Below are 24532 nucleotides of genomic sequence, written 5' to 3' on the forward strand. Positions count from 1 at the left end.
TTTTTCATTGTTATTTTACAATTCTGTTGTTTTACTTGTTTTCTTTACACTCTTTTCATTTCTTCCTTTTTATTACTGAAAGCTACGTAGAGTAGCTCCTTGGCAAGATAGTCAGCAAATAAATTAAACAATAAATAAAAATTAAGCCAGATTTTCACAGCTGAGATAAGAAGAGTTTTAATGTCATTATTTTATATAATTAATTAATTATAAATAAAATAACTTTATTTTTATTGAAAAAGAGAAAAAATGGAACCAAATTTTCCATTGCAACAGAAATTGTCAAAATAAAGTTCAGGTTCAAAAAAGACTGAATCCAGCTACAGGCTAGAAGAAGAAAAAACCCTGCAACTGCTTTAATCTAAGCCAAAAAATATTGGTTCAGAAAGTGGGGGCTACAATATGACCCATCCTCCCAGTTCCCTCCTGGTCATGTAACCCAAAGCAAAATTATTTTAAGGGGGAAAATATTCCAAATGTCATACTTCCTTTCCCTCATCTTATGTAACTGAGAGACAAGGTTGTTTTTTTTTTTTAATTGACAGTTTAATCTGCAGAAGTGATTGCATCAGGTTTGTAACTACTTCTTTCTTTCTTAAATTCATTTGCCACCTATCTCATCATGGACTTATTCTAGGCTGCTTTACAAAAATGAAAGTGTAAACAGAAGTAAAATAATAAACAATAACTAAGGAACACAACATAGATATGTGATAATGATGATCTTAATATCCCTGATTACCATAATATGATTCTTGACCTCGAGCAAGACATCCTGGAGTGTGAATTCTAGTGGACCTTAGGAAGCATTACCAACAACAAAGCTAGCAGAGGTGACGATATTTCAGCTCAACTATATAAAATCTTTACGGTTGATGCTGTTAAAGTGCTATGCCAGCAAATTTAGAAAACTCAAGAATGGCTACAGGGTTAGAAGGACAAAGACAATGTTCAAAATTATCGAAGTTACACTCATTTCACATGCTAGCAAGGTCAAAATCCTACAGGGTAAGCTATAGCAATATGTGAACCAAAAAACTATTAGAAGTACTATCTGGATTTCAGAGGGAGATGAACTAGAGATCAAATTGCCAACATTCACTGGATTATGGAAAAAGCAAAGGAGTTCCAGAAAAAACATCTACTTTTGTCTTCATGACTATGTCAAGCATTTGATTGTGTAGATCACAACGAATTGTGGCAGGTTCTTAGAGATCAGAGTACCAGACCATCTTACCTATCTCCTGAGAATTGTGTATGCGACTCAAGAAGCAAGTTAGAACCAGCATGGCATAACTGATTGGTTCAAAATAGGGAAAGTATGATAACAAGGCTATATTGTCACCCTGCTTATTTAATTTATATGCAGAGTATATCATGCAAAATGTTGGGTTGGATGAATCACAAGCTGGAATTAAGATTGCTGGAAGAAATATCAAAAACCTCAGATATGTAGACAATATCATTCTAATGGCAGAAAGTGAAGAGGAAATAAAGAGTCTCTTGATGAGGGTGAAAGTTGGCTTGAAACTCAAAATTAAAAAAACTAAGATTATGGCATCCACCATTACCTGGCAAATTGAAAGAGGAAGAAATGGAAGCAGTAACAGATTTCATTATTCTTGGGCTCTAAGATCACCGAAGATGGTGACTGCAGCCACGAAATTAAGATATGCTCCTTGGGAGGAAAGCTATGGCAAACACCATGTCAAATGCAGAGATTATAAACTTGCTGACAAAGGTCTGTATAGTTTTTAATTTTCCAAACCATGGTTTTCCTAGGAGAAATGTATAGCTGTGAGAGGTTGGGACCATAAGGAAGGCTGAGAGCTGAAGAATGGATGTTTTCAAATTGTGGCATTGGAGAACACTTTTGAGAATCCCTTTGACTGCAAGATCAAATCAGTCAACATAAAAGAAATCAACCCTGATTATTCTTTGTAAGAAGAGATACTGAAGCTGAAATACTTGGGCTGTCAAATGAGAAAAGAAAATTAATTGGAAATTACCCTAATGTTGGGAAAGATTTGAAGGCAAAAGAAAGGAATGGCAAAGAATGAGATGGTTAGTATTTTGCAAAGAAGCATATTTTCCTAGTTAGGACTTGAATAATTATACATGCTTAATTTAAGGTAAAACCCACTAAATACAACTACTACGAACCTATATTTCTGTAGCATTTTAATAGTTATTTAATCAGATAAGAACATTTATCATACATAAGCACATTTAAAAGGTGAAAAGCAATGAAATCCTGAATAATTTCCAAACACATTTTGTACTATGTATCTTTTTTCTATGTTCTTTCTTATATATTCAAGATGTTCATGTCAAAAAGGTTTTCATTCAGCAATCTATTTCAACTTTTTAAAATTATTTTTTTCTAAGTCTATTTTCTAATGCTAATTATATTGTACAATTTAATTGAACCTAATGATTAGAATCCCCATCCTGAACTCTGAAAGTGATACAAAACAACCTAGTTCTCATTAAAACTGTTGCAATTTCTATTCATTTATCATATTAATAGTGGACCAAGTGGGAAAGACATCCGTTCTTTCAAGAACAGCTGGTTGGCCTAACAGAATAAATCAATCAATTATTCATCCTAGGTTCTTAAACACTGATAAAAATTATATGCTGTTTGGTGCCAGAGTAAATAGTTTGTTATTTTTTACATGGTTTCAATATGGTTTCATTTTGGATCTCTTGGAAGTTCATTTTTATTTTGTTGTTAATCCAAGTTCTTAAAACTTAACTTTATCAACCAATCTATTTTGATAAGTTATGATATATAAACAGTCTAAAATAAATACATAAGTTCCTATTAAAGATTGTTTCTTGCCCAACCTAAACCAGAAATTATGCAAATTAATAAAATTGTATTCATATTTAAACTATGTACTGCACCTGAACATATGTGATTTAAATAATACCTATGGTCCTCCACATACAATAACATTTTATAAACATGTAGTATTAAATAAGCAAATAGTTAATAAGATTCCTTGTTTATAGTCTCGTTCTGCAGCATTTTTCTCCACCTGGTCAATCATACTAATTAACCCCTCCCACCAACCCATGGTATGCAACAAAAAAAAATGACAATTTTACACTGAAGAATTAAATTGCTCGCAGTTTAGCTGATGTTCCTATCTGCTTTTCCTTCAACTTTTTCATTTTCCTGTTGAACATATTGGTCCAGCAACGAACTGAGATGAACAGAACCACGCTGCAAAAGTCTGCTAGTGTGAGATGTCATGAGTGAGAATACACCTGCAGTTTCTCCCTGGGCAGTTACTATAGATGGCAGCTTAGCATAATTTACAAAGCCTTGTTTGCTTAGGATGACATTATCGATGCAAGCTCCTGAAAAAAAAATGAAACAAAAACATTCTAGTTAGGATAGATATCTATATATTACTAAAACTCTCTTTCATGTAACCGTTAACTGGGCAAAACAGAACACTATAGGGCAAAATGTTTTGAACCAAGGTACTTTAAATGGTCTAACTTACAAAAATGTCCAAAATCCAGGATCCATGACTCCCATGGAATTCAAATTTTATAAGACATTTTTCAGGTAAGCATTATAAAACTATTTATGACAAAATATAAAATATTGTAAAATATTTCCTCTGCTGATGTTTCAGTCAGGGGTGGGATTCTACAGGTTCGCACCTATTCGCTAGGACCGGTTAACATTCTAAGCAGGTTGGAGAACCGGTTGTTAGAAGAAATTACTGGCCTAATCCTGTAAGGAAGGCAGGAAGGAAACATTCTGGTATTGCTTACAGAAACTGCCTCTCCATTAACCCTTATTACATTCTTGGCAGGACTAGACTTCCTGTCTCTGGAACTTCTCTGGAGTTTTTTTTCCTCCTTTGCTGGTACTTTGCTTGTGTGGAGTGACCATTCAAAGTTACAAGGGCACTGAAAAAAGTGACTTATGACTGTTTTTCACACTTACAACTGTTGCAGCATCTCCACAGTCATGAGAGGCCAGGCAGGCCTAGATGTGAGTGATGTTGAGTTGGCCACACCCAGCCAGTCACATGACCACCAAGCCACATCCACAGAACCGGTTGTTAAAAAATTTGAATCCCATCCCTGGTTTCACTGTACCATAAAATTCAACATGGGCTATCTTCAAGGCAGATGCAGAATGTGTCTCAACTTTTCCAGTGAAGGCAGTACATTAGCAGCTCTGTCAATCAATCGATCAATCAATCAGAATAGAGCTGGAAAGGACCTTAGAGGTCTTCTAGTCCAACTCCCTGCTCATACTATGTCAGACAAGTGTCCAGTCTCTTTTTAAAAACCTTCAGTGAGGGAGTTCCGGTCTGCAGGCTTCAGGGCAGGCAGGAATCTGCGACTGTGCGCGGTTTCTGCCTGTGTTCACTGCCCAAATGCCCTGAGCCACCCAGCTTCAGGGTTAGCCACCTCCGTAGAAGGACAAAGAACCTGGCAGGGTCGAGAGATATCGCACCTCTCTTCCCTAGCTGGCAAAACCCCCTTTTCCGAAGGCAGCTGAGCGGTGGTCAGAAATGACCGCCACATAGAAGCGCTCAGCCGGAAAAAAAAGTGCAGGAGGAGTTGTGAAGAAGTGAAAGTGTTTTTTGCTGACTGGGAAAAGTAACAGCGAAACTATCCTGGATTTTAAAAGTTGCCCAAGATATATCGTTCCCAGAGACTTACAAGCGGCAAATGGAAATTTAAAAGGGAAATTTTTTTCTTTCTTTTCACTCTTCTTCCTAACGTGACAGCGAACAGAACTGCAAGAGAAATAGGAAAACCCGCATTGAAGGTAATTAAATGCTAAAGGGATAAGGATTTCTGAATATTAAAAAAAAATAGTTTTTGCTGTAAGTGGGAAGGGAGAGGAAAAAAAAATTGGAGTAGAATTTGAAAGTAAGGAGGAGATTGCCTAGAACTTCAAAGAGTTATTAAATATTAACAAGACTTCTAAAAGATATATTTTAACTGGAACTTTGTGACTAAACAGTAACCCCAGAAAGAGAAAGGGAAGAAAGAAGAAAGAGAAACAGCTTATTTGGATTGTTTGGTGATTTTGGAACTTTTGGGAACTACCTTTGATTAAAAGCACTTGGGTGGTTGTTTTGGAAAAACTTTTTCTCTCTACAATGGCATTACATCTGGATGAATTGAAAATTGAATACCAAAAATACAAAAAAGAAGAACAAGAAGGGAAAGATTCTCTTGGCACTCTTTTTCAATTTTCAGAAATGGTGGTTTGTACTTATGAAAAACTGACTGTGTAACAGGATGATTGGGATAAAGAAGAAGCCATCTTTGATGAACAAGTGACTCTATTTGGGGAGGGAAAGGAGAAAGAGGAAAAGAAAAAGGGGACTTTAACACTTGAAAAAACAACCCAAAAAGAGAAAAATAAGGGGAAAAGTGGATACAATGTTAGAAATCAACAGAAAGGGGGAAAGCAGAAGAAAAGGGAGGTGGAGAGACAAGGGGGTAAAAAGGCCAAGGAGAAGAATAAGCAAGGGAGAATGGAAGGGATGAGAAGCCTCAATGATGGGGAGCAAGATGTAAAGAAACAAAATTCTTTTAGAGACAATGGGTAAATTTAATTGAAAAAGGGATTCTGTAAAGGTACACTAGATTGTATTCTTATATTTGTATTTAGAAATAATGTTAGAAAATTGGAAACAACATGTAATCAAAAATGGGATAAAATATTTAATGTAATTTAGTGAAATTTTTGTGAGGAAAAAGAAGGTAATGAAATAAATGAGAGAATTGCAGTAGAAGAAATGGGAACATCTTAATGAAATAATGATTTAAAATATGTGATGTGGGGGGGGAAATAATTATGGAAAGTATAAGTGTTCCCATAAAAGTATGATATTTAATTGAAAAGTAACATGTAAAGTGTTTAAGATATAAATGAATATTAATATTAATGATTAGATCTGTATTGGCATTAATAGCTTTTTTAATTACATCATATACCTATAATTTCCTTTTTTTCTTTATAAAAAACATTGTGTAATTTTAGAGAATAAAATTGTGAATAAAATAAATGAAATGAAATAAATGAGAGAATTGAATTAGGAAGGAACGGGAACATTTTAATTACCTAATGTTTTATAAAATATAAGTGAAGTGGGGGAATTAACTATGGAAAGTGTATGTCGTTCTCATAGAAGTATGATACGTATTCTGAAAAGTAATGGGTAAAACATTAAGATTTAAATGAATATTAATATTAATGATAGAATTGAATTAGTATGGATTGTTGTTTTAATTATGTTATACATTTATAATTTTTTCCTTTTTAAAAAAATATAGTGTGTAATTCTAGAATTTACCAAACAGAATCCCAATGGAAGTCATGTATTATATTAAGTGTTATAAATTTAGGGGAAAGAGTTAAAGGCGTCATACTCCAATCAGTGTACAGGAGAAACTTAGTTTAAAGAGAAAAGATAAATGGATAGCTGGAAATAGAACAGACAAAGAATAATAAGTATTATGATTTAAACTGAGATGATAAATAAAATGAAATTAAGCAAGTTAAAAGAGGTGAGAAGTTATATAGAAAATTGAAAGTGGTAATAAGATATGAAATGGTATATAAAATGAATATGAATTTGAATTTGTGTCTGTACGAAGAGTTGTAACCCGGGATCAAGCAGCTTTCAGAAAAGATGTTGTATGTTTTTATGTTTTGTTTGTTTGTGTATTGTCTTTGAAAATCAGTAAAACTGTTTAAAAAAAAAACCTTCAGTGATGAAGCACCCACAACTTCTCATGGCAAACTGTCAGGGTTGAAGAAATTGAAAAATCTGGTAAGGAAGTATCTCTGAAAGGATGACACAAGAGATCACAGAAGTCTGTTTGCTTTACAAATTGTAGAATTTAAATTTAACATTTTATTTCCAAATGGAGATGCAGAATTATAGACAGACAGACTAAGGTGGTGACTGAATGTGACCAGAAGACAACAGAACTCACCAAGAGTTTTACCTAAAAAATAGTCTAGTAACATATTAAAAAAATAATAATGGTCACACAATCACATTTGCCTAAAATATGCAATTATTTTTCCACTGCGTAGCACTATATAAATCCACGTACTCAGTAGTAAAAAGACATTATATTACAGTTTTCAAATAGAAACACTTGAAAAGTTCCATTGGAACCTTAGTTCTACAGGATTAAGAGAACAACAAAACCCCTCTTCACAAGAAACCAAAGGAGGGGGGGAGGAACTCTGTAAGTAAGGAATGGAATATTTTCCCCCTAATTCCTTGTGGAAATTACAGAGAACAAAGAAAAAAAAATTCAGCCTTGGTCCAGTGGTGGGATTCAAGTTTTTTACTACTGGTTCTGTGGGCGTGGCTTGGTGGGCATGGCAGGGGAAGGATACTGCAAAATCTCCAGTTAGGGCTGGTATTTGCCAGTTCTCCAAATTACTCAAAATTTCTGCTACCCGCTGAATACCACCTCTGCCTTGGTCTCTTGCATTCAACTTTCTCTTTGAGACTAAGGGGAGGGGGGAAGAGGCTTAGTCCCTTGTGGACAACTTATTTTCCCCTTAGTCATTAAGATGCACAAGAAAAGGTAGGGTTTCTCAACAACCTCCATCCTTCCAAATCAGGAGTTCTAAGGAGTTTTTTAAATAAGCAGCTTTCACCACCTAATTTTTTTTTTAAAAAAAACCCTGTCTTACAGCTATAAAATAAGTTGTAAACCATGCCTCTTCCAGGTACTTCAACTTAACTAATCTGCCTCTTCCACAGCTTCTTTTCCAGTTAGTTATCTAACTCGATCATAGGAAATTTCTCCACCTTGGATACTTCCAGACACCTACATTGCAAACATTGGTGAAAACTCTGAGAGTTAAATTCCACAAATATGAGAAATGTCTAGAACGGTGCTTATCCTACCTACCTCACTATTGATTGCTAATCTTTTTGTTAATCAAAAAGAAGTTTTAAGACCTCTCAGTAAAAAAAATGAAGCATCCATTATCTCTGCAGAACTCATCCCTTACCTAACATATTAATCTGTGGCACACGCTTCAGGATTTGAAGTGTTTCTTGAGCCTTTGTTTCCATACTGACAAGTAGAAGATTGCGTTCTACAAAAAGAGGGAGGAGATTCTTGTATTTCGATTCCAAAAGAAAGGGAATCATAATCTGGAAAAGTGGAGAAAAGGATTATATTAGATTTGGCCTTACATTGAAAAGTATCATAATTACAGAGGTTACAGCAGAACAAGGAAGGGATCATATTTCCCCTAGAGATCCCCAAATAGGTTTTCCTGTTATATTAAAGTATCCTAGTTTGTGGGGGAGACTGGGAGATGCTTGAAGGAACAAAGAAGAAACAAGCAAAGCTTCTCTCTATTCCACTCTAGCAAATCTGTGCTGGATCGAACACCACCACATAGAATTTTATAATGGTATCACGAAGCTATAACAAAACTCTGCTTTTCATCCACAAAGTAAAATATGCTGAAACTATAATCCTTCTGCCTTTCATGTGAACTTTTAAATGGCAAATAGGACCTCTTACAATGCTACCAATAAACTCATACTAACTTCAAGAGAAAGAAAAACTTAGTCAAGATGAAGAAGGCACCAAGAATAACAAAGCAACAAGAGTTAAGAGATAAAATTATACAACCATATAATCTGTGCTATTTATCAGTTAAATTATCATCTGATAAGTCATTGACAATGTATTTGGCAAAGAAGAGGATAAGTTCCCTTGGGACATTTTTTCTATAAAACTTCTTTAAAAATTAGAATTCATTGGCTGATCCTTTTGGGAAGGCAAAATATTAAAGAGAACAGAAGAAAAAAACACCTTTAACATACAGCATGATTATAACACTGTGTTTCTGAAAGTCTATTAATACAGAAAACTGTACCTTATTGGGAAAAAATTTAACATGGATATCGTACTTTCGCAGCCGATGCCTGAATAATACCATATCATTTCCAGCAATATAATTGTATTGGCACACAACAATCATTTTATTCTCAAGAAATATTTGTTTCACTTGACGCAATAGCAGTCTTTCATAGCCAGTCTCCTGCATGAGAGAAAAATGGATTTGCAATCTTGAAAATACAGACAATAAAAACTCTAGATTATATTCATAACTACGAAATATCAGTGGATTTCAGAAACATAAATTCTGATTCATTCACAAAGGTAAAATGGTTATTCTCTCTCAGCCCAATTCATCTCACAGAGTTGTTGTTGTGGAGAAAATTAGAGGAGGAATTTGTGTTGAATGGTTGCCTTAAGTTATTTGTAAAAATAATAAAAGCAGGATACCAATAAAAATAAAAGCAGGATACCAATAAAAATAAAATAAAATGTTCTTCTAATTATAACAACCATTCATACTGCTTCAGAAGCCAATTAAAATATTTATGTTTTACTTAATTAGCTTTTTCTTTCTGTGATATTAATTAAATGAACTTATCAATCTACTTAAATGTATGCTATTTCAAACTCTGTCCAAACTTAGCAAGGCCTCGAAGCTTGATTTAAACAAGTTCCATTAGAATTATTGCTATCTGAAAATTAAATAACATAGCCAAGAACATTCTCCCACTATTATGGAGGTGGGAAAATACACACTTTGTGTAATCATGTAAGATTAAACCAAACAAACACAAATCAAGCGGCTCAAATCAGCAAGGATTCATCTGTCATTCCATCACAAAGGAAAGAAGAATTTCTATCTGGATGGTAATATGATATATAGATGCTTTTGTTTTTCAGCAAAACAAATTCAGTCTTTCTTCCATAATCAAAATAGAAGTAAAATTGAAATATTCAGCTTATTGAATTCTGCTTTACAATACTAGTATAATTTAGCTGTTAGTCAAGGCAATTGTATAATTTTATAATTTTCAAAAATTGGTTATTTTTGATAAGTCATCAGTGCAAGTTAGTTTCAATAAATTATCTGAATGCCAATTATCAGCATTAGAGGGTTATTTCTATTATTCATCTCTAATCCACAATTCTGCTTATATCTTAAACGATAGAGCCATGTATCCAATTTTATATAAATGAAAAATTCCATAAAATAAATTGAATAAACACCAAGAAAGCCAACAGTTATGAGGAAAGTATTTAAATTCAGACAACTGAGTAGAATAGCCACAGCTAGATTCTGATTTTAGTGGAGCATAACCAAGGATGTGAAGGGAAGTTATTTTTGGCTTTACAGTTGAAGAGCAGCACAAATTAACTAACTCCCAAAGGTCAGGAGGGAGCATAGCATCAAATACTTAAGTCATTATTAGAATAATGTGGCTATCTATTACAGAACAGAAATTATATGAACCCTTTCACAATTGGCAGAATTATGAAGGGCAAAATATAAAAAGCTTTTCAAGAAGTTTAATCAAAATGAGTATTTATATCATTCCAACCATCCCAAAATAGTAGAATGTTATTACTTCTTTAGGAAGAATGACATGGGGTTTCATACAGGTCTCTGAAGTCAGAGGTTTTGGTGGGATGTACTCAGTCACTGCCATCAGCTTTTGTCTCATAATATGCATTGGTTTCCAGTGACGTGTGACAGATTTGGAGCCATGACGGATAAGCTGCAAGGTGGGCAGCCAGCCTAGACCAATAGAGCAACAAGAGAATTAGATTACAGTACAAATTGTAAATGTAGACAAGTGGGCTCTTATATGACCACCATTTCCAAGGCAACAACTTCATAAGGAAGAATCAAAGGATCCTAGTATTACAGAAAATGAAGAGTCCAGAAATGTACAGATCAATTTATATAAATGATGAAGAATATTTTTTAATCATAAAGCCATCAAGAATACTCTTGATAATCATAACTCCTCACACTAAAGCCTTCTTAAGATATTTAGGCTTAGTAATGAGTATCAAGGGTACTAAATTTTAGACTGATTAATAGTACTGATTAGAATTTGCCTATGAAATCTATCTAAAAGATAAATCCAAATTTGGTTTCTGTCATCCTGAAGTATCCTCAATAAAGAAAACTTTCAGGAATTATTTATACAAAGAATAACAAGCATCATACCGTTATTAAATAAATCCATCATGATTTTAGATATATCACTTGTACTTCCTTTTTAAAGTATATAATTGTCTTGGAAAACGAATACAGTTATTCTCAACTTAGGAGCACAATTGTGCCCAAAATTTCTGCTGTTAAACGAAACATATGTTAAATGAATTTTATCCAATTACAACCTTTCTTGCCAGTTTTTAAATGAAACATGTAATTGTTAAATTAATAATACAGTTGTTAAGTAAATCTGGTTTCCCCTTTGACTTCGTTCGTCAGGTCACAAAAGGTGGTCAGATGGCCCTGGGACACTGCAACAGTCATAAATATGAGTCAGTTGACAAGTGTTTGAATTTAGATCACATGACTATGGGGATGCTGCAAAGGTCATAAGCGTCAAAAATGTTCATAAGTCACTTTTTTTAGTGCCGCTGTAACTTTGAACAGTTACTGAACAAAGTGTTGTACATTGAGTACTACTGTACATAAAAGGCATAAAAATGAGCGAAAGTCTCTTAAATCTAAAACAAATATTCATACAATGTATTTATACAATTTAAACTGTTTAGCTTAGAAGGTAAATAGGAAAAGAAAATGTAAGAAATATTTATAAAGTTCTATGTGGCAATAAAACAAAACTTTTTAAAAACCAACTAATACCAAAGAAATTGCTTTGAATGCCTCCATCCATTCATTGAGACTCCCACAAATTTCATTTTCAGTAGGACAATTAAATAAAAACTACTTGCATGCTTTTCTATAATTATTAAGAAATTATTGGAGAAGTAGTTTTATGTTTGAGTGGGAGAGCATACCAATCATTGTTTGTATATAGATAAAATATTAAAAGTGTGGAATCTATAAATCAATGGATAATTTATTGAAAGGAGCAAAACTCTTAACAATTGTTTACCTTAGGTATTAACTATCATAAACGGAAGCTCAACGTATTTTTACAATTAAAGAACTTTATTTTGGTTACTTTACCCATAACTAGTGCACCATACAGCATTATACACAATATTATCTACATAATTATTTAAGTATTTCACAATATTAAAACCTGCTTGGGGGAGAAAGCGATTTTGTCCCCCAAAAGACTCAACACCAATACTCCCATCAATTACAGGAGACGAGCCAGTGTCAAAAGCTCCTCGTTACCCCATTCCCTCTGATTTACCGAGGTATGAATAGCTGAATAATCCGAAACTGTGTCAGCCCAAAATTTACGAAAACTTAGGATTTTTGCGACGTGGGCGAAAGATCGGCAAAGAAAGAATGATTCAGGCTGAATTTCAACCGGGAGAGCTGTAGTGCTCTCTTGTCGACAAAGAAGACGAGCATAGCAGATAAAGTGATTTGCAAGCCATAATATGGATAATAATTTTCGGAGGCGGAAAAGCCCTTCTATTTTTCATTTTCCCTTACCGGTTTTACAGATCCTTATACCCCAACCACCAACAGCAGCCATTTCCAAAAAACGTGGATGCCAGAATAGAGCATCACGGGAGCGGGGATTTAAAGGGGAAGGATCCCTTTCCTTTCAGCCGTAAAAGAAAAAGAAAAAAAAACTTGTCTCCTGGCAACGAAGGCTCGAGAAATCGTCTCGTGATCAACCTTTCTTCAAGTTTCCTCCTCTTTCTCTCTCCGAGAACTTGATGACTGGAAAGAGATACAGAAAGACTTCTTTGCTTTCCGCAGATATGGTAACCCCTAGGGGTTGCTAGTGGCACTCGTAGAAAGAGGCAGAGGTACCACACTTTAGTTTTACAACGTTTGTATTAAAAAAAAAAAAAGATGAGATAAGCCCATTTCATCCTAGATCGGTATTTTTTAACCTCAGCCACTTTAAGATGTTGTGAACTTCAACTCCCAGAGTACCTCAGCCACAGCACGAGCGGTTAAGGAATTCTGGGAGCTGAAGTCCATACATCTTAAAGTGACTGCCGTTGAGAAATACTGCCATAGATGTTGCCAAGGTCACAGCCCTAGAGTGAACACCCATAAGGAATCCTTACAATTCTCCTTCCAAGTTGCTGCTATAAGCAACTGAATCTCCCTGACTACGTTTTTTTTGTGCGGGGGGGGGAAGGGGGGGACCCACAAAGACTTTTGAATGCTGCTATGGCTGCATTCTTCGGTTGCTAAGTAAATGCAAAGGGATTGTTATGGTAATTCTTGCCCCCTCCCTCTACTAGCTGTAGGCCGTTTCCATGAAGATTCTGAAGCTGTAGCTTCCCGGTCTCTTTTCTAAGAGACAGATATTCATTTTGGGGCATCAGGAAGATTCATCAGTCATGGCAGGAGGTAAGGCCTCCACTTCGAAGGTATCTTAAAAAGTTAAAGGTAATGAAAAGTAATTCTTAAGAGAACTGAACTACTGATTCACCATTTTAGAAAGTTTGTTTAATTTAGTAATCCAGTTCACTTGGCCGCCCATCTCACAGAAAATGACTCTGAGCGGCAACAATTCAATAAAATAGTAAAATAAATAAAAGTTAATGTTTCATCGTTGTAGGGGGGCAAAAGGGTCACTGTTAGGGAAGAATGGAATGAGAAGCAAAGGAGATAAGGTCTGCCAATTAGAAAGTGAAAAATCAGGCTATGTCTTATTAAGAAAATAAAAATTGAGAATTTTAGAATTAGGCATGTGCAAACTAATTGTTTATAGTGACTATAGTTTCTTGGGGGAAATAAACTTAAAAAGGAACAAATTCTTTTCTAAATCTCAAGGACAAAAAAATTTGTGTATAACTTTGTTTTTCAAAGAAAAATTCAAGACCAAACCAAGAAAATAATTAAATAAATCTAAAGGTCAGTTTTCTGAAATGAAGTACTGCCCTTTATAATAACTGTATTTATACCTGACTGTAAAGTGTGTTGCACTCCCAGCATGGTACTGAAGGTTCCTAACTTGTGCATTAAATAAACATTTTAACATTGAATTACAAAGTCTGGTGCTTTGTTCTGAATAAGGAACAAATCATAGAGAAGAAATTCTTACAAGAAGGGAAGTCCTTTGCTAATGCCTGAATGCAAGAGAAAAAAACCAAGAAGACACACAGAAGTCTGTCTTCTCTGTAATATGTGGCATGATGTGTGAAAGATCCAAAATCTTGAGTAGTTGCTAGCATATTGTATTGTACTAGAAATAACAATTGTTGATCTGTCCATTATGGCAGGAAAGTGGAGAGCTAAGGAATAGTTAATGTCCCTAAAATACTAAATCTCTGAACTAATGCTTTATAATCACATTGTGATCTTACTACACAACAGACTTCATGAAAGGGCACAAAAATCATATGTAGCTAATAGCCTGAGATAAAAGGGATTGTTTAATTTAGATTCTGTCTGTTTGGATTTATAAGATTTATAGCTCAAGCTTTGGGTGGGTGCAACAAAAATAACAATAATAGCCATATTTCCATATTTTCATTGAACAGTATATGTATGGCTGAAAACTTCATTCACCAGTCAGAAATCTGAATAGTTCACATTTGATTCAAAGTAAGAAAAAAAAAGCTTCAAATCTTTCAACATTTTTAATGAGTAGACACCGGGTTTTGATTGGGAAATTATGCAAACTTCATTATGCAAGTCATATGCAGTCAAATGAGTTCTAGGCCCCTTTCTGTTTGCCACTAAGAAACAAAATCAAGGCTACACACAAATTAAATATCCACATTCATTAAATCCACATTCATTAAATCAAACTTTCTATTGCTAAGTGAGACAATTGTTAATTGACCGTAAGTTGAGGACTACATATTGACTTTTGAAAATCATTTTGTTGTTGTTTGGTAGATAAAATGACTCATCCATTATATCAGGGGTGTTAAACTCGCATCATTGCGGCAGTATCATATGACTTATTAGGACTTTCCCCGCCTTCGCTAAACCGGGTGGGGCCAGCATGTGATGCATCCGGCCTGCAACCTGTGAGTTTGACACCCCTGCATTATATACTTCCTATAAGATTTATTCTCTTAACATGGGCTGATTGAAATCAGTGGGACTTACAGTAATCACAGTTAATTTATCCCATTCATTTCAATGGGTTTACTTTAACTATGATTAACTCTTATTAAAAGTAATCATGTCTCAGGTAGTTTTTTTCCACCAGTAATAACAACATTTTGGCAAATAAACTATATAATACAATCTATAAGTAGAACTGTAGCCAGGAAACAATATTCTATATAAAATGAAGAATCTTCCTCTTCCTTCTTGATATATTCTGGAAATATATTATCTTTTATTTTCTTTGAGAGGTTTTTTTTCTTCCTGATGAACCTTTACAATAACAAGGTTTGCTTTTATCATTTCAGTTGTTTAGCTGATATACTGATTTAAATCTAGATAAACTAGAATCCTTTGTTTACTTGTTTTCAGCTAATTTACAACCCCCCACTGAAGGGGTGTGCTTGACAAAATCTCTTATTGTCCAGAGGAACATACCAGTGGAGAAAGAGGATCCAGAGACAATGTGAGTATTCCAGCTATTACTTAAATTAATACGAAACTTTCAGGTTCTGGTAATACTTTTTGCAGGCATGGGGAGGGTGGAAGGGAGAAGAGGTATAATGTTTCTGACTGGAAACATCTCTCCAATTCCAGATCTGAAGCCTTGACTTCTCTACAGGTCCTACGGCTAGATAGGGAGAGAATTAGCTGCATTGCCAACCTGCCAGAATTAAAACATGTCCACAGCATCTATTTACAACAGGTAACATACTCTGCCATATTCTTTGCTACTGAATGCAGCACTATCTTTGAAAGGCAATATTTTTTCTTTCTTTCTTGGCATTTGAAGCATGAACCTTCACTGTTGGTATGTACCACTAGCTACATCCCAACTCCCTTTGAAAAAAGTGACAGAGCTTACATTGGTTGGGAATGATAGCAACTGTCCATCATAATTGGAGCACTGGATTAGAGAAGCCTGTTTTAAAAATATTTCACATTTCAAGATTTCAGGGTCTGAAAGTGTATCACATACACACACACACACAAATCCTGGAAGTAGTGACAGATCACTGTTTTAACATGATTTATGTGCTTAGTATCTTGCCTATTTTAGTTGTTGTTGGACTACTGAAGATGTACAGAAAAAATATTTAGCAGAATTCATAAATAAGGAATCTAGATATCTTGATAGGATGAATTAGAATTTGGTTTGGTGCTAATTTTATTACTTTTAAAGCAAATACTAAATCCAATATGAAGGACAAAATATTTTTCTTGGATGCATATTGGATTTGGTCTTTCCAAAATAATCTGCCATTCTTAATAGTATTTCTTATAATGTTTTACAAGGTTACAGCAGTAAAATGCATCAGGAAAATAGGCTTCAGAGATGTCCACAAATAGATCTTGTTTTTCAGGAGTTTGGGATGACAGCCCTGGTGATTTTATAGATAAAACAGTACCAGGTATCTTAAGGACTCCACAGAGACCTAATAGTTAGGAGAAAGACTCCTTTTCAAAATCCACACACATATTCATATACAGTAAATTAATCTTTCCAAATGCCTTTCCTGCATTTATTAACGTACTGAGACTTGCACTATTTTCATTTTTAGAATCAAATAAAGAAAATTGAAAACTTAAACTGCTTTCCAAACTTAAAGTAAGTATATTTTTAATTTACATGATTTAAATCATTAAAAAGGGAAGCTGGAAAATTGTCCTTAGTTTGTATGAAAGTAAAACAATTCAGTGTGCATTAAACTGTGTCCAAGTAGCTGTGATAAAATAAATGATAAAATATATACATCAAATGATAGTAATAGATTAAATGCTTCAAACAAATCACACTTGTTGCTTATCATTAACTCTGGATGGGGTTATACTACCCCAGGCAGATCTGAGGCAGAACTTGGGGGTCTTCCTAGTTTTATGACTCCTGATCAAAGAGCAGGCACCAATCATAATTTGGAAGGCCTTTGCACAATTTTGCATTGTACCATTTCCTTTACCTGGATTATGCGGCCCCATGCATAGGGCATAAGTCATGCCCTAGTCATTTCTCAGCTGGATTACTGCAACATGCTCTAATGGGGCTATCCTTAAGTAGTATTTGGAAATTGCAGGTGCAGAAAGTAGTGGCACGTGGTCCTGAAAGCTTCTAAGCCCCACACATAACATCATTATTGTTTGAGCTGCATTGGTTACCAGTTTGTTTCTGGAACCAGTTCAAGATGTTGGTTGTTACTTTTAAAGCCCTATATGACATGGGTCCAGAGTATTTGAGGAGCCATCTCTCCCAATGAGACTAGTCTGCCCCACTTGCGCCAAAGGAAGAAGCCTGCTATGGATCCCATCTGCTAAGAAATTCCAGCCGGCAGGTCCAAGGAGAATAGTCTTTTCTATCATGGCCTAAATTTTGTGGAAGATTCTACCATCAGAAGTGAGAACACTCTCACCCTTTTGGCCTTCTGAAAGGTATTAAATTGACGTTGCTGGTTGACCTGAGGCCCTGAGGGAAATGGTTGACAGGCTAAGACTTCAACCCATCCTGTCTGCCTCTTAGTTCTGGTTTCAGTATAGTTTTTTAAATTTTAATTTGTATAGTTTTAATTATTTTTCTACTTGTTTCATAACCTATAAGCCACCCAGAGTCACCTTACAGGGGAAATGAGTGGCATAAAAATAAATTATCATATATAAATATAAGAATAGCTATGTCTACGTATCATATAGTTCCACCTGCTTTTCCTGTCTGCTAAATCAGATAATTAGTTTTTTGTATAACAGTTTTAGAGAACTAACTTGCAGCTAAACAACTGAGATGGTTGTGTGTGTTGTGAGTATGTACCAATTGAAGTAGAATTAGCTTCAGTACCCAAAAGCCACCCACTCTTCTCTAGGCTTGTTTACCTTAAGAATAAAAGGCCTATGTCTAGTATGTAATATTACAACTGCAGATGGGATCATCGCTAAATTAAAAAGTATTCAGTATAAAAAACTAACATAGTTTTACATTATTTTTCACTTGCTAATTTTTTACATGAATGAATTATACTTATCACTTCAGTGAGAACGAGACCAATTTTAAAAGAGGGATTCATAAATGAGAATAAAAAAAATTGTAGTTGATTTCCAGCCCTGACAGGTAATGAAACACTCATTTGAATGTTGGATTGTAACTCTAGTGGTAAGAAATAGATTGCATGTTTTATGATGTCATCCACCCATTAATGTATCATGGCTTCAGTATATTTCCCTTCTCCTGAAAGGCAGTGTGTTACTATTATCTTAAGGATTTTGCAATTTCAATATCTTGCCTTCTTATATGATTCCAGGTTTCTATCATTATCTGGGAATTGCATCAACAAAATAGAGAACCTCCAACCTCTCCTCAAGTTGAAATTTCTGGATCTTTCACAGAATTGTATTGATACTTTAGACATAGGTTAGTCTGTCTATTCCTCTGTTCATCTTTGTTATCTATACCAGCCATTCTCAAACTTGTGTTTTCCTGGTATGTTGGAAATATAACTCAATAACCATTAATTATCAACCATCTGAATCATGAGCTATAGCCTTTACTAAAGGGGTGGGCAATTAATATTCCCAAGGGGGTTACATGAAAAACTGGGGCTACTGTGGAGAGCTGAACTAATAGGCTGAAATTAATTCTGCTGATTTGTGTGCATATTGCACACTTATTGACATTTGATTTCTAATTTTCAACTAATCTCACACAGGCTGGACAGTCAAAGGGCTGAATGTTGTTCAGGGGCAATAAAATGCCCAGGTCTGCTCTACAACTAGAAGAATTGGATCAAACAATGTTGATCAATTCTTATATTCCTCCATTGGTTGTGAAAATATTATATGAACCACTACTATACTATACTATACTATACTATACTATACTATACTATACTATACTATACTAGTACTAGTACTAGTACTAGTACTAGTACTAAACTAATACTATACTGTAAAACACTATATTGTTGAAATTCAGCCTTTCACTTTATAGTATTAAATCAGATATGTGAAGTATTTATTTAGCAATTTAATAAAATAATAAATAGTTGCAAATAGTTCTTTGATAATAGTTCATAAAAACATGAACCAGCCCCATGCATCTCCAAAAAATTATGCATCAATCTCTATCCATTTGCATTCCTACCAGTTTCCTTATTTACACCTTCTGGTTTATATAGATGAGTTGCCCCTGAACCTTGCCATCCTTGACCTGACTGGAAATAAATGCATGACTCGAAAAGGCTACAGGTAAAACCAGGAAAGCAAATCATACTGATTCATAATAACTCATCCTGTTCTAACATTGTCCTTCAAGCTGAATCTGGAACTTCCTTTATCCCAGCCAGCGTCAGAACCACTATCTGGATACCTATCTGGAAGGTATTAAGTTCTGGAAGGTAGCACCCCATCACTAAGGCCACTGCAACATCATAGAATAAAGCAAACAGGGTGTTCTAAATCCATTAGGAACATGGGAAATGAGGCAGAATGGTTGGCTGGGTAATTCTGGAAGTTGAAGGCCACACTTTGCCAATGTCCAGAAACATGGTGTAACTTATATCATCAGTTTCATTTAAAATAGAACAAAAACACAATTGTAAAAGATCTTGCCTCCTACTTTCATTAATCACTAAAGAGGAAAGCACAGAGATAAACTTTTATTTTCAACTTCATCAGCCGTGTATTTCCATTTCTAGAGAGTATGTGTTGGCAGCTCTGCCTCATCTGATAGAACTGGACAACAAAGGCATCTCAAAGCAGAAAGTCATACTCCAGAACAATGAAGAGGAGGAAAATAGCTCAGAAGAGAGTGATTATGAGGACTGTCCAGAGCTCTTTGAGCCACTGAGCACAGAAAAAGGTATTCCAATTGCAGGGCCAGATTTGGGGTATTAGATCAACGTGGAAGCAAAGATTTTCAGTTCTGCAATGAAAAAATACTTCTGAAGATAAGTTATCTTGAAATGGTTAATATTGAAGCATCAAAAAATACAGATTCCCTTCATGTTTCCTAATCTTAAAGTCATTCATTTTCAACCTAACTTACCTCATAAGAACAATGGAAATATAAAACAAAGGGGGAAACCATGGAAACACTGGTTAAAAGCAATAGTACACAGGAAATAAATATTATGCACAATATAAAAGTACATTACAAATATAGTCATTATCAATTATAGTGACATTTATGTTCACCAAGGAACCTCTTTTATTTCCAAAATAGAGATAAAAAGGAATTGCTAAATATTAATCTTTGTTTAAAAACTGGTAATTGTATTTAATTATATTTATATTATGTTTAATATTTTGATTAAACCTGTTATTCTTAAAATAAGAGATAACGATAGACTTTGAGCAGCTTCCTGGCTGAGCTGATATTTACTCAAGACTGCCATGATTTCTCTAATAGATGTCCCAGTTATATAACCCAAAACTCAACAAGTCAGCACTCAGTGAAGAAACATTCTGTGCTTTTAGCTCAGTCTATACCTTGAGTCTGACCCTCTGGCTTATGTGTATCCATGTTAACAAAAATAATTTGCATTCTACAATTCTATGCAAATTTGCTGAAAACAGCTAGGTACTTTTTTTTAATGAATGGATTATGGGGACTGCAACTTTATCCTAATTCTGGTTTTTTGCTAGACTTCTTTGTTGATGTCCATAATGAATTCAGTAGCCGCTCAGCCTGGCGGAGAGAGACAGCAATGAGGGAACACGAAGCCCGTCTAGAAGAGCTGAGACAACGACAGAATCTGACGCAGCTTGTGTTCAATACCAGTGAAGGTAGAACTGAACTCCTAAGTTTACCAGTTCTAAACAATTTACCTCAAACTGAGAACCATACAGTTTTGAATCCACCACAAAGAACAGTGAATCCAGCAGTTGATGCAGGACTGAATATTCCAAAGGAAAAAAATGAAGGCACAACTCAGCAAAAAATATCAAAAGGAAAAATATCTAGTGCAGCTAAAACTGCAAACAAGAATATAAGAAAATGATTTTTGTTGAAACATTACTTACGTAATACTTTTATCAAACAAATATACTTCATTTGTGAAGCACTGTCCATTTTTTAAATAAGCAAGATAAATTAATGCTGGAGGAGGTGGGGGAATATGATTGCCAGTCAGAAAAGTAGAAAAATGAGTAGTCTTGTACAATAACTTGCAAGAAACACTCTACTGAGAAAAAGGGGAGGGGCTTGTTAGATTTTTCGCCTTAGTCCTATTCCTTTGCAACATGATCCCATCTGCAGCATAAGGGCCACAGTGACATCACATGCATCCTGATGTCATTATACCCAAGACATAAATAATTCATTCAATGTACGCAATTATGTTGTATAATACATACAATGTCATTCCTTGTTTGTCTCCTAAAGTTAAATGGCCTTAGCCTCCCAAAACTGATACTGTAAATGTTGTTTCCATCCTTGATATTTATGAGTCCCCAGATGTCACACAGATTCATAGGAATTCAAAAGGCTACTTGAGTGGGCAAATCTCAAGAAAGTCTCACATAACAAAACAAAATGTGTCTATTGGATTATCTGCAGAGATGTTCTATTTTTAGTTATCATAGCTCTTTTAATTTTTCCTACTAACCCACTTTTTAAGTATAACATCAGCCCAAAGTGAGGATACAAAAAACGACCGCTACCTTGTACAAAATTAATAAAACATAGGTTGCAATAAAAGTATCCTTACAATTCCTAAAAAGTTAAAACCCATCACACTGGACAGAATCTTGTACTCATGCCAATGGCTGTAATTTCCAGAATTTAGTACATAATTATAATCTAAGGGCACTACTATTATAGTTTTCATTCCTCCATCCCCCAGCAACATAAAGGAAATAAGTAAGTTTTTCTTTAAATCAATTACACAGTCAGAGGACTGAAAGTAATCAAATGTGATACCAATCTTTAAAAGGAACCCAGGGATATCCCATAAATTATATGTCTGTCACTTAACATCTGTTTCAGGCAAATTGGTAGGCATGTAATTAAAGAAAAACAATTAAGCAATAAATAATTTGACACATAGAAAAAAATCTTACAGAAGGAAAATCTGCACAGATTCCACAGATAAAACCTCTTTCACAAACCTTCTAGAGTTGACAGTTTCAACAACGCTTATGAAAAGCTGAGTAAATTTAGCAGAGGTGGAGTAAAATAATCTGCCCTTTTATGGACTGCAAACTAAAGGCAGAAAGAAATGACTAGGAATAAATGGGAGGTGAAGTTCTTCAAGGATCTGTGTTGGGACTAATACTTTTTAACTTGTTTATAAATGAAATACCTTTGAGTTAGGGGCAAACATAAACAGTATATTTAAATAAAAGTAAGCTTATTTGAAATGCTGAGAACAGGAACAGAAGTTAGCTTACCCTAAAGCTCAAGAGCTGAGAGCCATCTGAAAACAAATATTCCTTTCACAGAGGAAATAGAAATTGATAAAATAAAGAAACCTTAGCTTTGGCTCCAGTTACATCTATACAACAATGAAGAGAAGTAATAAATTCAGCTATTCACTATTACTGACATGACACCCAGAGAACACGATATGCTTTTAGATTGGCTCAGAATCCTTTATAGGTATACCCTAAGAAGAAGAAAAATTCAGACAATTTGTCAGTAGCACAAGGAATAAGACTCAACCCACCTGGCCATTAAGCCTATATCACCTATACAGTTTGAGTTCTGCATCCACAGAATTGCAAAAGAGCCCAGCCAACTCCTGGGGTTTCACAGGGACAGAGCCTGTTAACATACTTTTCACACTTTCCAGAACTTGCTGCTGAAATGTTTTCATAGCCTCCTGCAGTTTCTGCTGTTCAAGCTGGGAATGAAGGAGAGAAATGATGGTATATGAACAGAAATTCATAAGATGCTGTTTTTAATTACAGCATTGCTTTGCCTGATGAAAATTGGAGGAGATGAACTCCAAAAGCAAATTCAAAAGCTGGCAAAAAATGCCAGGAGAATGCAATGCGCTACAGGGAATAGGTCCAAATCCTCATCCATACTAATTTAAAATCTCAAGTAAAACAACAAAATAGAAGGTGAACAAACTAAAAACAATAGACGTTATATGGAAAAGCAATACAAATCAAATTAAAAGACTTACTTTGATACATCATCTCTACTTCTAAGTTGCAAATGTATTCCCTCCTGCTGGTCTAATGTTCAGAACTTTATCAAGAGGGGAACAAATTAGTTAGCTCTTTCTGCTCTATTTTAACTGATAGTATTTCCTAATAGAAACATAGGTGTTTTTTTAGGTATTTAAGATAAAATAGAGCAATTTCAAAGATGATTCCTTTTAAGTTTCTCAGTAGTGCCAAAAGCTATTTAAGGGCAACTTCAGCTGCAAATAGACAATGAGATAGAGGCATGTGGACAGTTCTCTGAGAACAGCTAGCAAGTTATCCTAACCTGAGCCAGAAGGCTTTGTGTCTATGGATTGGTTGTTGCAACTAAAAAATCTGACTGCTTATGTCACACTAAATTTGTTAGTCTTGAAGACAACTATAAAGAGGTCCACACATGTTCCACAAGGACTTCCATCTCAATTCCTTAAGCTATTTGAAGCAAATTATCAAAAACATAGATGGTATTGTGAAAGATTATTTGGTCAAAGCTAGTTCTACAAAGCATGATGCAATTAACAGAATGCCAACCCAGTCTCTGCTTAAATGTACTCAACGGGAGAGCATTTTGGGGCCCTCCGTTTCATAACCCATCAGCTCTTACCTTTTCTTTCTAGCTAACATTTGAATTCCTGCCAATTCCATCCATTAGTTGCTTCAAGGAGAGATAAAGCTTGACAGTTTAAAATTGTGAGGGCTGCACAACATAACTGGAAGTTCACCTGATTACAATCTGTGACTTCCAAGGCTAACTGATGTTGCTTGTAGAGATTGTGTCGACGGTCCACTCGACTTTGAAATCTTGGGGTCTCCCTAATGGGGTCTTTTTCACCAAAACTCGGAGACTTCACCTGAGGGAAGGGAGTAACATTGGGAACAAAGACAAATGGCTTGAAGATAGACCTGCCAAGAAGAGAAAAGGGAAGCCATTAGTGTGATATTCAAAAAGTAGGCTCTCTATTAATTTAATTTAAAAATTTGAAATCTCTAAAGCATGAACAGGAGCAAGAACAGGGTGGGGGTGGGAGACTAACACAACAATACAATCCAGGCAGTCCTCGATTACAGTGCATGACTAGAGCTATGTAACCCAAACTTCACATGAAAGATTGCTCTTTTTCACACATGTAGCATGCAATCTGAAGTACTGAAAAAATGGCTTAAGGCTAGAAAAGGTGAACAGCATCTGCTCCTACATTTGCCCGATTCCTTTCAACTGCAGCCAGAAGTAACGAAGAACATGCTGCTCAAACGTGTTCAGATATATTTTGCATCTATTGAAACTTCAAGGGGAGCGTTATGAAAAGCTGAGGT

At 35.0% G+C, this 24532-nt stretch overlaps 3 protein-coding genes across 7 annotated transcripts in view; 1 reads left to right on the plus strand and 2 right to left on the minus strand.

Moving 5' to 3' along the window:
* MRPL10 (mitochondrial ribosomal protein L10) lies at positions 1–12623 on the minus strand. Its single transcript, XM_026710643.2, has 5 exons — positions 12494–12623; positions 10470–10639; positions 8918–9082; positions 8036–8180; positions 1–3369 (listed from the first exon to the last, which is right to left on the minus strand). Exons 1-5 carry the CDS (start codon positions 12534–12536, stop codon positions 3140–3142), a joined length of 753 nt encoding a protein of 250 aa, XP_026566428.2. The 5' UTR covers positions 12537–12623; the 3' UTR covers positions 1–3139.
* On the plus strand, positions 12599–21126 carry LRRC46 (leucine rich repeat containing 46). 2 transcript variants are annotated; one of them, XM_026710639.2, is made up of 9 exons: positions 12599–12816; positions 13264–13372; positions 15458–15551; positions 15683–15791; positions 16648–16694; positions 18370–18479; positions 19243–19312; positions 19762–19925; positions 20711–21126. In XM_026710639.2, exons 2-9 carry the CDS (start codon positions 13363–13365, stop codon positions 21064–21066), a joined length of 960 nt encoding a protein of 319 aa, XP_026566424.1. In that variant the 5' UTR covers positions 12599–12816; positions 13264–13362; the 3' UTR covers positions 21067–21126. The 2 variants fall into 2 exon arrangements, with proteins under 2 accessions (XP_026566424.1, XP_026566426.1); XM_026710641.2 differs by having other exon boundaries at positions 12600–12771.
* The window catches only part of SCRN2 (secernin 2), a 14607-nt gene continuing 9781 nt past the window's right edge, over positions 19707–24532 (minus strand). For all 4 annotated transcript variants that reach the window (XM_026710635.2, XM_087916412.1, XM_087916413.1 and 1 more), the window contains exons 7-9: positions 23941–24121; positions 22732–22908; positions 19707–19988 (exon numbers count right to left, since the gene is read on the minus strand). In XM_026710635.2, coding sequence (XP_026566420.1) covers positions 22750–22908; positions 23941–24121 — 340 coding nt within the window. In that variant the 3' untranslated portion in view covers positions 19707–19988; positions 22732–22749. The remainder of the gene's footprint in view (positions 19989–22731; positions 22909–23940; positions 24122–24532) is intronic.

This window comes from Pseudonaja textilis, chromosome Z, assembly GCF_049901715.1.
Source record: "Pseudonaja textilis isolate UNSWEBS1 chromosome Z, rPseTex1.2, whole genome shotgun sequence".
Lineage (NCBI taxonomy): Eukaryota > Metazoa > Chordata > Lepidosauria > Squamata > Elapidae > Pseudonaja > Pseudonaja textilis.

Excerpts from the sequence above, each read along its gene's own strand:
- MRPL10 (XM_026710643.2), bottom strand. The coding sequence starts at position 12,536 with ATGGCTGCTGTTGGTGGTTGGGGTATAAGGATCTGTAAAACCG. Across the intron at positions 8,181-8,917 it reads TTAAATTTTTTCCCAATAAG|ATTATGATTCCCTTTCTTTT; the intron begins GTACAGTTTTCT and ends CCACTTTTCCAG. Across the intron at positions 3,370-8,035 it reads GCCACAGATTAATATGTTAG|GAGCTTGCATCGATAATGTC; the intron begins GTAAGGGATGAG and ends TTTTTTTTTCAG.
- LRRC46 (XM_026710639.2), top strand. Across the intron at positions 15,552-15,682 it reads AAAGAGGATCCAGAGACAAT|ATCTGAAGCCTTGACTTCTC; the intron begins GTGAGTATTCCA and ends CTCCAATTCCAG. Across the intron at positions 19,313-19,761 it reads ATGACTCGAAAAGGCTACAG|AGAGTATGTGTTGGCAGCTC; the intron begins GTAAAACCAGGA and ends TTCCATTTCTAG.